Genomic DNA, 16,277 nt, shown 5'->3' with positions numbered 1-16,277 from the left:
ACCATTATTCTGCAGCCTGATGATGATTTTGGACTCCCACTCATCTGAAAGGCTCAATTTCCCCAGGTCCCAGGGATATTATCAGGTTTTGAGGGCCCTTTAAACAGCAGCAGCAGCTCCAGGAGAAACATCTGGAATAAACATACCAAAGGTACTGAAGTCAATGAGATCTCTACAAAGGTAGTAAGGAACACCTGACTGCAAATGTCTGCTGTATGGAACACAGACACTGCTCTGCTGCCTGTGGAGCAGCTTTAACAGAGGGATGGAAGCTGCCCTGCCCTGGACCTGCATGGCTGTCACCCACGTCTCCTCTTGCACGTGCAGGACAGCTGTGACAGTGAATTCCCACAGCTGTGTGACTGCTCTCCTCTGAGGGGACAGTTAGCTCATGCCCTGCTAATAAGCCAGGCAGCACTACTGACACTGAGCAAACTGCTCCATAATTGGCCTTTTGCAGAACAGGACATCTTTAATTAATCTGCTACTGTTTATGTGTGCTGTTCCTGCTGGAACTCGCTCACGGAGCACGGACACCACGCAGCGCATCTGACATCCTCCAAATATGTGATGTCAGCCCTGTCTCACAGCCCCGAGTGCCTGGTGTGCAATTACTGCACGTCAAACTCATTCCACAGATGGGCAAATCAGGGCTGGGAGTGCTGGGCTGGAGCAAACCCAGCCACTGCTGTCCTGCCCCATGGAGTGTCCTGGTGTCTGGGTGACACGCTCCCCGATAAAGCTCAGCTGGGACAATCAAAGGCTGAGGTCTGCCAGATCTCATCTGAGCTCAGCGCAGAACAGAACCCAACAGGCTGCATCCAACACACACACTTCAGTGCACAGTGCAGCTGTGCTTTAGTAAGTCATCAGGCATCAACCTGAGTCATTGGAACAGATGTGAGTGCACAGCAAGTACAGGCACCACTGCAGCTCTTTCTTTCTGAACCAACTGTGTCACACTCCCTTCCGTTTATCCTAACAACCTCCATCTCAGTGCTTTCAGATTAAAGGACAGATACACCATTAGACATTCTACACAGCTTTATTGCTAATAACAGCAGGTCTCAAATCCAGACACCTGTGAGGACTCTGCTAAATCCATCACCAACTTACAGTGCAGTCCATCAGTCAGAGCAGTTGTCCTCAGCATGGACCGAGATCAAAGTGTGCGGCTCAGAAGGCTTCAAACCTTGCTATTTTCAGCAGCCTTTGGTACATATCTCTGTCTGAAATTCCCTAGCACTGACATCCTTCTGTTGTCACCCGTCACTGGCTGGACAAAGTCTCTGACTGCACTCAGCAGCACCCTGGCTCTGAAACAAGAGATAGCTGAGTGCTGCTTTTTGGCTTATAATGCTGAGCAAAAGCAGATCTAGTTTTCCGTGCTCAGGACTGCTAAAGCACTAAGTGCAGATAAGAGCAGAGAGCCAAGCATGCTGGCACATAAAAGGCAGAATACAGCACAGCCAGAATTCTACTGCAGTTTTGCAACTGGGGAATCTACAAGGATAACTTCCAAAATGCCTGATGATCCTCCTGACACAGAGGATACGCTATGAAAAGAAAAACATTCTCCCTTCCTTGTCTTCCAACAATTTTTACCTTTCCAGCCCTAGGACTCAAGAGCAAACAGCAAAATTAAATGGAGTTGAACTCTCAGCTGTCTGGGCTTAGCTCTTCTCCCTTAATAGCAGAGAATAACTTCCAAAGCTGCTATTAAGTGGCTTAAATAAGATGGCCAGTAAAGTGGTTGACATAATGCACTATTGACTGAGCTGTGGCATTGACCAGCTGGCACTTAAAAGCACTGATAGCAACAGCAGCATTCACTTGGCACAGTAATCCTGATCACTTCCCAAACACAAGCCGTTCCAGGCTTGAGCACATTCTTAGCCTGATGAAATATTCCCCCACTCAGGGGCTAAGCACTGCACATAAAGCACAAAGCACTGCACCTGAGCACTCCCTCCCATCTCAGATAGACAAACACCAGGAGGGTTTTGCTGTTCATCTCTCCAGCTCCATGCACAACCTGTGCACACACCTAGAGCATGCAAGAGCTCAGCTGGCAATCCTACTTAGCAGGACTTTGTTATTCAGCGCAGGTTGGCTGCAATACCAAAGCAACCCCAAAGAGCAGCACAGAAGATCCCAAAGGACCTGGAACCCTTCCTGAGCAGGGCTCCACCACTTAGGAGCTGAGCTGTAACATCCACCATATAAAACAGCAGCAGAGGGACAGGAATGTAAACAACATGCAAACCTTCACTATCTAATACCTCTCAAAAGCATCATGAAGGACACTATGGCTTCTACACTGTGCTTTTCAAGATAGCTGAGTGTACTGACTGCTGGCAACTCAGTGGCAGCTTTAAGAGCTGTAACTTCCAAAGAGAAAGTCCAGATGAATGGTTATTCAGGTCTCTCTACCTGGTTTGGTTTGATTCAACAAGGATTAGAAGCTAAAAATGGTTTATTTACGAGTCTGTCATCTAGCCAGATTTCCCAGCAAGGATCCAAAAATATATTTGGAGAACAGAAGCACAGTGATTAAAGAAACAGTGATTTGGAGTTAAAAACACCACTGTGGGAAGCCTTGTGCTACAGTGCAAAAGTCATTTTCTAGCGACTGTTTTGTTGAACAACCCAAACAGTAATCAGGTTGGAATGAGTCTCCCAAGATGGGAAAATCTCTTTTGTTAAGCTCAGATCTGAGTTTGGCAACATTCAAAGAGTCATAGCCTACTCCAACTCCCAGAGCTTCAGCTATCACATGGCAGAGTCCAGCTGCCAAAATTGAAACTGTCCTGCACATCCCAGGCCATCAGGGAGCTACAAGCCTTGTCCTCTACAAAGCAGTGCCTTGCAGAGCTGCCTCCTCTCACACTGCTTGCACAACCAGGCACTGGTGTCCCTTGTAGTGCTTTTGTTACACCCAAGTCACTGAGGCTCCAGCAATGAGACCTGAACCCAGCATTAAAGCACTAAGTGTGCATAGGATCTGCCCCTTTAGAGGGTGGTCAGTCTGGGCAAGGAGTGCTCAGGGTACAGTGAGAAAGATTCTACCAGTTTGGGTGGTGGAGAGCAAACTCCAGCAGCAGCAAGGGTGGCTGGGAGAGCACACAAAGGTCATGCAGACAGAGGTGCAACAGCTTCAGCTCCCCCATGCAGGCAAAAGTGCTGCATGGAGCCAGTCTGAGCCTGGCTTCAGCTGGAGACTACAGCCCAGACAGGGGCATTACCTGGGAAACAGCTCTGGGGGAGCCTGAGGATGTCCTTTGCATCCTCACACACACAGCTCATGCCTGCAGTGAGCTACCAAAGTCTTGCAGCCCAGCCTAGGCTGCACAGAAGGGACCTGCAGTTGACAGCTGAGTGGACAAGCTGCTTCCTGAAGTGGCACATGGCTGTTTTATTTGGTATTTGCCTGCCTTGGAGCAGGATCCAAGCTGAAACCAGGTTTTACTGAGCAGCACCCCAGTGAGCCAAGGTAGCTGGCTGCAGGAATCTGTGACTGACCCTGGAGTGACAACTCCAGAGAAGCAGCAGAGCCACCTGGGTACCAGGGTGCAACACTTAAGTTAAAGAAAATGGAGTAGGACTGCCAAGCAAGGAACCGCCACCTGCCAAAAGACATTTAAAAGATCTTAAAAGATATTGAAAGTAAAGGGAACAGCGGTGACCAGCTTCCCCAGCAGCCCACAATGGATCTGCAGTTAGAGCAGCACCCTGCAGTGCCTACACAGTGTGCTCAGTGCACCAGGGTAATGAAGAGCACAGGATGCACCAGCACCACTCACTCAGCAAACCCTGCCCTAACCACCTGCTCTCAGCAGCACAGATCAGGACTCTGCATGCAATAAAAGCCTCTCCCAAAGCAGCCTGGTTCCCTCTACAAAAACAGCCTTTCCTCGCCCACCTCTGGAGCTCAGCGCATCTCACAACTCTTGGTTAACAGCCTGCAAACACATCCCCAGGATCAGTGCTGCCCACAGGTGAGAAAACTGCTGTCCATTCTCAGTCCCTGCAACAGAGAGACCAGCAGCTCCATAAACAGGAAAAATGTGGGTAAGACACAACATTTTCCTGTCTTTCACTAAAATATTTCACTAAAATCTTCCTTTCAGACTATTTCAATGAAACTTTGCAGTTTCTCATCTGCTTCCAAAGACACGGAGTAACTCAGGTCACAGATGCCCCAGAATATATATAAACTTTAGAACAGGCAGTGCCTTAGCAAAAACCACTTCAAAAGTAGTTTCTAAGCAAGGCAACCAACAGACTGTCCTTCAGTCCCTGGGCAGTCACAGCAACACCTTCAGCAAATACTCTGAAGGATATTTTCCAAGCTCTTTCTACACCACTGATCTTTCCTAGGAAGGAATATGTCTGGCTCCATCTTCAAAAGAAGCTGCACTCATAGCCCTGGGCACTGAACTTCAGTACATCTCCCCACTGCACCCTCGGGAGCCCAGCCCTGACCTCAAAGAGCTGTGGGCGTAGGCAGTGCCCTACTTGCAATACTTTGGGGCAGGATTTACCCACCCTTTTTTTTTCAGGCAGAAGGCTCTCTGTGCATTCATGTGCTCCCACTTCTAACTTTGACAGGACACAGCACAGTCTCAGGCTCATGTTTCTGCAGGGATATCATGTGAGATCAAGGCCACCATTGCAGCTGCTTTGGAAAACCCATGGTGAAAAGCAGCATGTTGGTGAATAACAAGCATTTTTGTGATGTTTCTGATTTTTTCGTTCGGGTACACCGGGTACATTCAGGTGGTGCAGACAGTCAATTTCTGACAATGTCCCTTCATTTTCCTTTCCTTCACAATTTTTCTGCGCCCTCCCAAATGCTCCCATGACCCTTAATAAACCTTTAGTGCTGCAAAGACAGAATTTTCTCCTGTCCGTGGCTTATCCACATGTAAAACCTGCCGACTGCTCTGCACCCCTGGTGCTGGTGACATTCTCCTGAGCCACCTGCCTGCAAACTCTGCCTGACCTGAGAAACAGCAGTAGAGCAGGGGAAGTGGCCACTACCACCAGGCCACCTCTCAGTGGCTGCGAGGGGACGTGTCACCCATCACAACAGCACGGTCAGTGTGCTGTCCCACACCCTATCTGCATCCCATCCCAGCACCAGCACAGACTCAACCTTTCATCCAATCCTGAAAGAACGTGTTTTTCTCCTCTTTTTTTTTTTTTTTTGAGTGAACAAGAAGCTACAAGTGAATATTTGGCCTTCACAACTTATGGGCTGCAGCCAAACCCTGCCATATGTTCCATCTAATACATGTGGGCTTTGCTTCTCATCCAAGAAAGAAAAAAAAAGGACATTTATGAGTTGGGATTCAGCAGGATCATGTGGGAAGGAAGGGGTGGGGAAGGGATGCTATTTTTGTTGCTATAATTATTTGGTGGCCAAATCCCTGACCCTTGACGTCAGCCCTGGAGGGTCTGTTTAACTGACCAGTTGTCATGGCAAGGAGAAGGACTGGTTGGGAGGTACAGGCTGATGAGGAACGGCTCTTTGCTGCCTGAACCCACCCACAGGCAGACCCCCTGCCTTCATTAGTCACCACCAGCTCATGGCCAAGAAATAAAAATGTCAATACCTTATTGCTGATACGTTGGCTGGAAACAAAAGCGTGCAGGGAAGCTCGCGCCCTCCTTCCTGCCACCCCGCGCTGCCGAACGCACCGGCCAAGTCCTGATCTCAGCCTCCCCAGTGCTACAGCACAGAAACTCCACGGCCCTCAGCTGGGTCACTCCGGGTTCACATCGATTTATCCAAACTCAGCCTGGCCTCAGTCCAGACTACACACATGGAAATGTGCCCCGTGCAGAGTGCAGGGGTTCCCACTCCTTGGGAACAAACCCAATCACAATGACTAATTCATACCACCTCCAAAGGAAAAAAATAAGATAAATAACCCCTCAGTTCCTTGCTCCAGATGTCCAGCAGTGCTTTGAGCCCAGAATCCTGCTAGCAGGGCTCCAGCAGTGCTCAGGAGGTTGGCAGTAAAGCAACAGCTACTAGGATGGACAGGATGGTTTCTCACCACTGCCGGTGCCATCCACGATGAAATCACCAGTTGTACAAGAAATTGGAATGATCCTTGCTGAAACCTCAGCCTCAACTCAAGAGTACTGGGCAGAAGTTTGCTTAGCAGGGCTGAGTTGCGTTGCTCATTCACATGCAGTTCATCATCAGCTGCCGTTTGTTATTCCTGTGGCCAAGGACAACAAAAGGGCTCTGCAGAAGCCAGAGCAGAGCTCTCGGACGTATGGATGAGATTTAACAGGCAGCTCAAAAAGCCACTTAACAAATCCCAGCACACCAAGGCGCATGGACAGGGCAGTTCAGCAGCAAGGCTCTGCCAAGGAGCAGCCAGCAGGGGAAAGTGCAATTACCACAAGGAACTAAGGAGATGCAAGAGCAGGGAAGGGGCAGGTTCCTGGGTCCCATCCCAGCAGCAGGAGTCTGGGCTATCCTGCACTGTTGGTGCCCAGTTTTGTTCCACTTGGGATTTTAACCTGCACTGGGAGGCCTTTAGATCAAGGTCTCAAAAAATCCACTTAAACCATGTGAGTCACACCTGTCTCATCCATCATCCAAGCCACATCACCAGAGATTGCCAAGAAATAAGGAGGAATTAGGGTTACCTTGTTTTCTCCAAAAGACTGCAAAATATTTCAGGCTGGGACCCACTGCACTGGGTCTATAATTAGTATGCTTTTCTATATTATTCTACTTAGTATATTTTGAAGCCCTGGCATGACTGCATAGCCATGAAGTGAGAAAGAGGAATTTGGCAAGACAAAAAGAGCAGCCCTGGCTATCAAATGGATGATTATTAGGCTGTATGAAATGAGCTTAGTGGGTCTAAGACCAGTAGGTGTTTACTGGTTGTGTCCTGATTTGCTGGGCAGTGCTGTGCTAATTTATTACCAGTTGAAATGACATGGCAAACTGCAAACACCTTAGTTTTGCTTTTGGATTTGCTCTATTAAAAAAAAAAAAAAAAAAAAGAGAACAACCAAACCCTAAACACTCAAAAAACAAAAGAAGCCAGCAGAAAATCACTACAGTCAGCTAGTCTAATTTTTAGTACATCACAAGCCCATACTCAAATCCAAAAAGTCAAAACTGAGACTCCTGTGAAGACACTGAGACACCTTCATGACCAAGATGTACCTAGTCTGCATTTGCTGGCAGCAGAATTGAACCACTGGATCACCTCTTTCCCTCTTTGACAATACTTTCAACTCTAAACATCTTAGAAGCATTTCATTTGAAATGGTCAGCAAGAACAGGAGCAGGGGCAGTTGGGTCAGTGTCCCGGGCTTAGGGCAGGACTAAATATCCTGCTCTAAACCCAGGACACTGACCTAACCATCAAGACTCAAAGTTTTCCATCCCCATAAACTGAGTTTATTTTTGTCCTAAATAATTTTAACTTTCTGAGCACTAACATTTACCCTCTGCTGAGGAGTAGGAATGCTTTCTGAGAAAATCTAAATAAAGAGACGTTCCAAGAGATTAAGTCTCAGATCTGTTTATTTATTCAGTATCTGAGTAATACCAATTCTCAAGATTGAAGATAAATAAACACCACTAATAGTAAAAATCCAAATAATAATGATTATCTGACAGTTTTACTATAGGTCTTCATCTGAGATGTCACATAAATCCTGCAAAAACAAGATCAACTGCACAGGCAGACTTTGCAGGACAGGTGGTGCCTGTGGTGAGAAACAGCTGCTCCCCCAAAGACTTGAAAGTAAGAAGTTTTACACATTACCCCGTGTCACTGCCCACGAGATGCTGCACGTGAAACCACATTTCCCCAAATACTGAGGCTCACCCCAGGGCAGGACCCCATTATCTGCTTAGGTCCATGCAGCCTTGTGGCACGAAGGAAAACTGAGCAAAACGTCCACGGAAAACAGCAGTCCTGGAGTGAAACAAACCAAATTCCCTAAGCAACTACCTTGGTGTGAATGCAGGATTACTCCACATCCCCTAGGTAGTGTTCCACATACCTGCCACAGAGACAGAATCTCTGGCCCTGTGAAACACACAGAGGTGAGCAGCGAGTAGTTACTCGAGGTGGAAGGAATTTGGTTGAAGTGTCTCTACAACCACGATCCTGAGGGCTGGTACACTCAGACACCCAAATGTGGCTCGTGGAAAGATCACATAAGCACTGGCAGAAGACAGGACAACCAGACTGGAGAGGTTAAAGGCCAAGGTTTACATACATAACTCTCCTCCCTTGGGTCTGGATTATCATAAATATGGAGTTTTCAAAGGCAGAACTGGAGTCAGGCAATTATCTGTATCACAAGTGTTTCTGAAGTTTGGCCTCCCACTTGTCCCTTCTGTTTCTCTCCTGTGGTCTTTTATCAAGTGATTATTGTGCCTGCTGCATTTCAGACATCTTGGTGGCGTGGGTGGGCAGGACAGCCCAGTGTGACCCAAGGACATGTTCCAAATGATGCCTCCAGCACTGCCCCATCTGCTGCACTGTGGAAAACCCAGCATTGAAGATAAAAGTGGAAGTTCTCCCCAAACAAGACCTTGGTTTAAAAAAAAAAAAAAAAAATTGCTTTATAGAACAAATAAACAGTCTCTCCTACAACATGGAAAACCTGAACATTGTTTTATGCATGCAACACATGAAGTCATGATGGTAGCAGAACTGAAGAACAACTCAGACATGGCAAGGGGGAGCTCAATCCAAAGACAGGATAAGCCAGACATAATCAGGCTCTTGCCCCTTTTGCTCCACCTACAATCTGGCATTACTAAGAGAGAAGCAATGTCCAGCATGCTGGGGATTTGTTTTATTTATTGTTTTCAACCCAAGCACAGGCTAAAAGGCTTTTTCTCATCTCGATCCAAGGCTGGTGGTTACAGACTACGTATGTACAATTCCTGCCATGCTTCACCGATGTGCAACGGGGCATTCAGGCAAGCGGGGAGACAAGACCACTGCAACTCAGTATTTACAAAGTGGGAGGAAGTGCTCAGCAACAGCACACCAATACCCACAGAAAACTAAAACAGGCTATAGCCATCAACCCAGCGAGCAGGCCAGGAAATGCTGTGGCTGGTAACAGTGTGAGACAAAGGAATGAGACCTCAAGGGGAGGGTCAGTAAGTAGAAGAGAAACAAGATTTGGTTTTGCAATTGACACAGTGATCAACTTTTCCAGGTTATTCGTTGTTTTTGGACCAAGCTGACATGTAGAAGTTCGACTGGGGACTGGAAGTAATGCTCTGTCACAGGGTTCATGGCAGACCATCCAGGGCAAGCTCCAACACGGCTCCTGAGTCAGCAGCTCGCAGCAGCAAACACTGTCACAGCGTACATTGTGTACACTTCCTCCTCCATTCACTCTCTGAGCTAGAAAAACTCCAAAAAGCAGGGTTAGGAACATCATGGCCTGCAGGCTAGGTTTTTACAGAAACAAGATGACTACAGCAGCAAAGCAAGGAGGACATGACTAAGAAAACATTTAAGATGGCAAAGTGATCCTGCCACACCCACCTGCCAAGCCGAGAGGTTAGTGCTTTGGCAAAGACCAAGCAGCCAGCACAGAGCTGAGACTCACCAGCATTTGGCAAACTGTCCAGCCCATGGGACATGACAGAGAAACCTACTGAAGAACCTTTTCACTGTGGGCTGGAGAGCCCACTACATGCATTGCACGTTTTCATCTCCTTTTCTGTCTCCACACCTTCTCAAACCCACCCCACCCTAACTGCCTCAAACAGATGCTCCCATTATATTTCCAAATTACCTGAAAATAACAGCTATCCTAGGAAAAGGAGGAGTCTTCCTATTTAAAATACAGATTGAGAAGCCACAAAGAAGTCTTGCAAACACATGTGGACTTGGGCTGCTTGTTCAATGCAATCTGTCTACAGTCTGTCAAGTCTGCAGTCAACTTCAGGAGCCTGATCCTGAGCCCAAAGCTGACAGAAACCCTTAGCTGAATCCACAAGCTGTCCCGTTCCTGCAGTGCCCACAGCCTCCCCTCATATCATGCCAGAGTCACCAGAAACACTCAGATCATGTCTGTGAAATAGAAACAGTGGTCTTCTGAAGACCACTGTTTCTGTTTCAGAAAAGCATGGATAAATAAGGAAATAATGGATAGGATGATGGGAATGATCACATCAAAGGCTGACAGAACATGTTTTTGTAGAGGGATAGCACTGGTATTTCACCTACACACATCATGAGCTCCCTGCCCCTTTACAATACTCTGTGCAGGAATATCTTCAGCATCTGCTCGAATCAGGAGCAATGCAGCCCAATGCAGCTGCTGCTACCATCCAGTTTTTTGAAGTCCCAGAAAAGCAAAAAAAAAGGAGCAAAAAAAGTCCAAAACTTCCAAATCTAGCACCAGTTTTCCAGCAATTCACTGCATTCACATCATCACTACTGGGCCAGGCTGCGCTGGTGCTTGCTTTGCAGTGAAAGACTAGAGGCAGTGGGAGAGCCCAACCTGTTCCCAGGGCACCAAGGGGCAGTGGGGAGCCCTGCCTGCTCCCAGGGCATCTGGGTGGCTCTGCTGCTGCCAAAACAGCAGAGGCACACACAGTGCTGGCCAACGTTAGGCTGTGCATCTGTCCAGCAGGACTGAAAGCCTTTGCTTTTCCTACCCCACAGGAGTGTTGCAAGGATTAGTTCATGTATATTCAGCACCGTTTTTCAAAGCGCTGCACAAGAGCCAAACCCTTCCACTTTTTTCTTCTGTTCCTTGCTCTGTCACTCCCTCCTGACGGGATGTGTTTGTCCCCTCCTGAGAAACAAACAAGCAAGAGGTCAGCAAGAGTGGGAGGGGGGAAGCACATTCCAGGCTGCTCCTCTTCTCTCAAACCACAAATGGCACCAAACCCTGCCATCCTCCCAGTGCTCTGTACTAATGCTCAGCATCCTGGCCTCGTGACGCAGCCCAGGGAGGAGCTGGACAGGGAACACAGCAGGGTGTTTAACCTCATCTCATTTCCTCTTTGGTTTCAAGAAGCAAAACACAAGGGTGAAGTGGCCACCCCCAGAGCTGTGCAGCCTGTCTGTGCACCCACAGCAAGGCAGGGGGGCTCTGCAGAAGCCCCACTCTGAAGCTCCTCTTTTCAGACAAAATGCTGAGCAGTTGCTGCAGTCAAAGTCAACCCAGGGGATGCAGAGCTGATGCATCCCAACCCCCAGGGAACATGCCAAAGCCTTGGCACTCAGCCTTGGCAGGAGGGGATGGTTCACATCCAAGTGTAGGAGAGCAGACCTCGTGTTTGGTGCAAGTGCAGACAAATCCCACGTGGGGCATTTTCTCCTGTGCACAGACTTGTTGAGCCAGAGCAGAAGGGCAATCCTGGGAGCAGAGCTCAGGTACAGGCAGCAGCCAGGTGAGGACGTGGACAAGTCACTGCAGGGTACTGTGAGGGACCAGGCTGGTCAGAGTGCTGCTTACAAAACCCAAGAGAATCGGAAAGGGTTAAAGAAAAAGGTATTAAAAATAGGAACAAATCTAATCAGATAGTAGCTTCCCTTGGCTCCAATGCCTGACACCTGGACAGCCACACAGATAACAAGAACATCCACTACTCCATCTGAGAGCAGTGAAATCAGTGTTAGCATGAGCATAAAATCCCCAGATGTTGCAAAAGCAAATTAAGATGAGTCACACATAAAATTAATCTTAAAAGAGCTGTTTTCAACACATTGCTTTGATAAGCTTAGAATGCCATTTTAAATGAGGAAAATAACCTCAGTCTCAGTAGAAGCATATATGCAAGAAACAGCCCATACCCCAAAATTTTCTGGGGTTTTACATATCAATTTTACTGAAGTGGGAGACAAAAACCTCTTATTTAATTTAGAGGAACGTTCTTCAGTGAGATTGACATCAGTGAGTCTGAAAAAGGCTTTGAAATCAGATTAAGAAATCACTTAGTTTTTTAGCATGACAAATTTCATGTCACTTCCCACAGATGCTGACACTACATGGAATATCTTTTACAGTAAGGACCATCAGCTGCACTGGCACTGCACAAAAGCCAAATTACAGCTCCAGTTCACCCCCAGGATTTCTCTCAGGAACTCTATGCATCACACGGCCACTAGAGTTTAAGCCAATGCAATTCTAGTCCCTGACTTGTAAACCTGACATTAAGGCAATGACAGAAAAGGAAGCATAGAAAAAGCAATGATTTTCCACTACGCTTCAGAGTGCTGACGGTTTACCTCCTTGATGTTACTGTGTAAGAACTGCACCACAGGCACCAGCACTGCCTAGCGAACATACTGGCTTCTCCACCTAGAAATGGACTTCAGCAGAACACCCTCCCTGGGCACCACTATGCAGGTCTTCACCCATTAAGTTGCCTATAGCAACTAAAAGGTTATGAATGTGCTCAAATAAAGCAGAAATCCACAGGGAGATGTTCCAGAAATGCTTTAAACATTCTGCTTGGTATGAAATGAAATTCTCAGAGTTTCTGTCCTTATTAATCATGAACAGGAAGACTTACTACAGGTAGCGGGCTTGACAGAGCACAAGTGTTGAATGAATAAGAAAAATACCATTATCATGGTGTGGGTTGGTGGCAGGGGGTTGGGTTTTCTTCCTTCTTTTTTGCAAGGAAGTTCAAAGAGTAACAGCGTTTTTCTCAGGGAAGGCACCAGTTATGAGACAGAAGTTACTGGGATAAGGGGATGATACTCAGGATGTCAGCAGCTGCTAAATACTGACTGCACACTGTTACTTTGCAGAAATACTGCAAACTATTTCACATCACATCAGGACAATGACCATCAGGTCCCTGGAACACAGGTTATGTACCTTCCAGCTTCACCTACAGCCCCAGCTCCAGAGACATGGAATCAGTCCAGGTTGTCTGAGAGGGAAACACCTCTGGCAGAGGGCGGTGGGGGGTTATTGAGGGGTTTCTGGGGGTTTTTCTCTGCAAACTGAAGGCAGACAATTTTCATAATCATGCCGTGTTACACTAAAACAAAAACATCCTTTCCCCAAAGCAAATAGAAAAACCACGCAAAACAAGACCGGAAAAGCACAGGTGAACCAAAGCTGGAGGGAATCTACGTTGCCATCCAGGATTCTCTCTCTCGGGAACTGACCATGACCACTGACCGCACACACCAGAGAGAACAGAACGTCGGGGGGGACCATACCTGTACGGCTCGGGAGAGATGGCAGAGGGGGCACACCTGGGATGCTCGGGAGTGTGGAAGCGCGGGTAACCCTTCGGAGAGGGCGGTTAGGAGGGCCGGGCCGGGCCGGGCGGTGCCTACCTGGATGTAGGCGCGCTGCAGGTAGCTGTAGGGCACCCTGCGCTGGAAGTCGGCGCGCACCTCCTCGGCGGCGCGGTGCCGGGACACGGCCCCCAGGCGCGGCTCCTCGCAGCGCCGCACGCACTCTGCGCGCCGCAGCACCGAGCCGAAGAACGGCAGGTCCCCGCCGGCGCCCGGGCCCGGCTCCGCCAGCCGCACCTGCGCTCGGCACAGCCGCCGGCACCGCAGCCGCGCCGCCCGCAGCTCCCGCCGGCTGCGCAGCGCCCGCTCCAGGCACCGCGCCGCGCCCGCGAAGTCCCCGCCGTAGTACGCCTCCACCCCGCTGGCGTAGAGCGCATCGAAGGGCTCCAGCGGGCCGCCCTCCGCCGCGCACCCGGCGCCCGCCGCCGGCAGCAGCAGCAGCGGCAGCAGCAGCGGCAGCAGCCGGGCCCCCCCGCGCCGGCTCCCCGGTGCCATGCCCGGCGCGGGCAGCGCGGCGCGGGCGCTCGGGGCGGCGGGGCTCGGCGGCGGGATGCGGGAGCGCCCGGGGCCCCGCGCGGCGGAACTCGGCGTGGCGCGGTCCGTGAGCGGCGCCGTGCAGCGGATCCCGGCGTGGTGGGATGCGGGGGTCCGCGCCGTGCGGTCCGCCCGGCGGCTCCGGGGATCCGCGCGATGGATTTCGGTGTAATGGGACGCGGGGGGTCGGTCAGCGGGAGCGGGGCTCGGTGCGGCGGGCCGGGGCTCCGGGGGCCGTGCGCGGGGCTCGGCTGCGGTGGCGGCGGGGCCGCGGCTCCATGCGCGCCCGGCCTGTGCCGCCTCCCGCGCCGCCGGCACCTCTTAAAGGGCCCCGCGCCGCCGGCCCGGCCCGCCCCGCCCGCCGCCGGCCCGGCCCCGGCCCCGCCGCAGCGAGCTGGGGGCGCGGCAGCAGTCGGGGCCGCTCCGAGCATCCCCGCTCCCCCGCGGCCGCAGGGGTTGCGAGTGACGTCGGGAAATGTAAATCGTTCCGGCGTGATGTCAGTGGCAGCAGCGGCAGCCGGCTTTCCTCCCGCTTCTCCCTGCCGTGCTCCGCACCTCCTCCTGCCGCCCCGCATCCCCGCGCTGGCGGCCTCATTCAAAGGATGCTCGGTTTTGTCTCCCTGCGAGGCTGAAGCTTGGAGCCGTTTTTCGCTGGGTTCTCCACCCCACTCGCCTTTCTTACCCCGGCACCCTCCTGCCTTCGGGAATTCTGCAAATAAATAATCTGGGATGGGCACAGTCAGTGGCTGGCGAAGCTTTTTCAGCTCCCAGCTGAGTGTTTGTCTTGATTCCTCCCAGATTCCTCTCTTCCAATGCTGCAATGCCCTGCCCTGCCAAAAATGTTACTTTTTTTTTTTTTTGCATGAATTTTAATGCTTTCTTGTGACGAGACACTTGGCAATGCAGACTGATGACACATGAAAAAAATATCTTAGTTGGCATTTTAAATAATCTCAGTGTTGAACACCTGTCACCAAGAAATTTTTCATATTAATACAGTTAATTTGGCTGAAATAAGCTGTTCCTGAGTGAGGGGGAATGACCAAACCCTGGATTTGGCTAGGTGCTTTACTCCAAGATCTTCTGGCTCTGCTACTCCAAAGTCTGTGCGTACAGCACTGTTCTCAGTAGGGTTTCTCACAAGGCATTGTGGCCTTATTTCTTTCAGACATTTCAGGAATATCTCTACAGATACTGCCTACCTTCTTGTAGACTAAAACAGCTGGAAATGGGAGATGCTTGAAATCCACTTGGTCCAGACTTTGTTACTGCAATAAGCCAGATGTTTCTCACGGTCATGCTGTGCATCCCCCTCTGCTGCTCCAGTGACTTTGATCAAATCATGCCTTGTTTATCCTGCTGTGTCCCGGATCAGAAACAAGGCTCAACAGCCTCTCATCGGCCAAGTGATCAGATTATGGAGTCAGTTTACCACAGTTTCTCATAAAGGAAGTTTTTTTCCACATGACTAGAGATTACTAGAGTTCTTGGTGAAGATCTTTCCCATCTGGCAAAGATTTCATAACAATTGTCCTTGTTGCTTTCTTGCAAATTGGCACAAAAAATGTTCTAAAGGTTTGGGTATCACTCACCCCTCTGCCTGCCAGGCTGGCATGCTGGGGAGGATACCACAACAGGAGAACCCAATCCTGAAGGGGTATCTGCAGTGGGAGGGGTATGTGCTGTAACCATTTGCCTGTGCAAAACAAAGGTCTCAGGTCCAGGTAATGCCTTTTGCAAAGAAAAGTTTATCAGCGCTCCTCTGGGAGCGGAGGCAACATTATGAGAGGGCTACTTAAACCTTCTCAAGGGTTCCAGAGGTGCCACTGGTGACTGCAGAAGTTTACAGCTGGGGAGGGCTCTGCTCCAAATCACAGGGATAAAGGCTCCCTGGGTGAATGTTCTGAACGGTACATCTGAGATGATCTGTTTGCAGAAGTGCTGTACCCAATTCCACATTGCTTCCAAGTCAGCAACATCTCTCTGCTTGCAGTGGTAACTGAGGCCCTGCATAGGAAGGAATGCAGAAAGTACATGAGTGACTGGAGAGAGAAAGAAGTCAAACAAAATGTTTTATTTCACACTGCTGCATGTTCTAGTCCAGATCTTTATTTTCATTAAAAGTCTTTTTAAAGCAGTGAAGAAAAAGTTATTTCTTCTGACCCATTCTGCTGCCCTTCTAGCAGGGTTTTCTTTGTGGGCACCCACTCACTTTAGGACCAGACTGCCACCACTCCACTTTGCAGTCTCCCTGCCTGGAGTCACTTTCTTTGTTCACAGACATTTGGCTTTCCCTCACTTTGGTGGTCTGTTGTTAGCTAATTGCAGCAAAGAGCTCAACAAGAGTTGGCATATCCGAGGCTCTTAATCCAGTGTATCTCTCCAGCATTCAGTGCAGTTGCTTGAACAACCACTTTCAGTTTTACAGCCTGCTCACTGCCAGAGCAGCAAGCA

The 16,277-nt window shown here is 49.5% G+C and overlaps 1 protein-coding gene across 2 annotated transcripts in view; it reads right to left on the bottom strand.

The window, feature by feature from the left end:
* The window catches only part of P3H2 (prolyl 3-hydroxylase 2), a 64,964-nt gene extending 50,392 nt beyond the window's left edge, over positions 1–14,572 (bottom strand). Inside the window, exon 1 of one of the 2 annotated variants that reach the window (XM_038145769.1) lies at positions 13,329–14,572. In XM_038145769.1, the coding sequence (XP_038001697.1) occupies positions 13,329–13,784 (456 nt within the window). In that variant the 5' untranslated portion in view covers positions 13,785–14,572. The remainder of the gene's footprint in view (positions 1–13,328) is intronic. The other variant, XM_038145768.1, reaches the window with a different exon arrangement.
* Positions 14,573–16,277: the final 1,705 nt, after the last annotated feature.

Source organism: Motacilla alba, chromosome 9 (genome assembly GCF_015832195.1).
Source record: "Motacilla alba alba isolate MOTALB_02 chromosome 9, Motacilla_alba_V1.0_pri, whole genome shotgun sequence".
Taxonomy (NCBI): domain Eukaryota; kingdom Metazoa; phylum Chordata; class Aves; order Passeriformes; family Motacillidae; genus Motacilla; species Motacilla alba.
The sequence above is the reverse complement of the archived record's forward strand: the minus strand, read 5'-3'. Positions and strand labels throughout refer to the sequence as shown.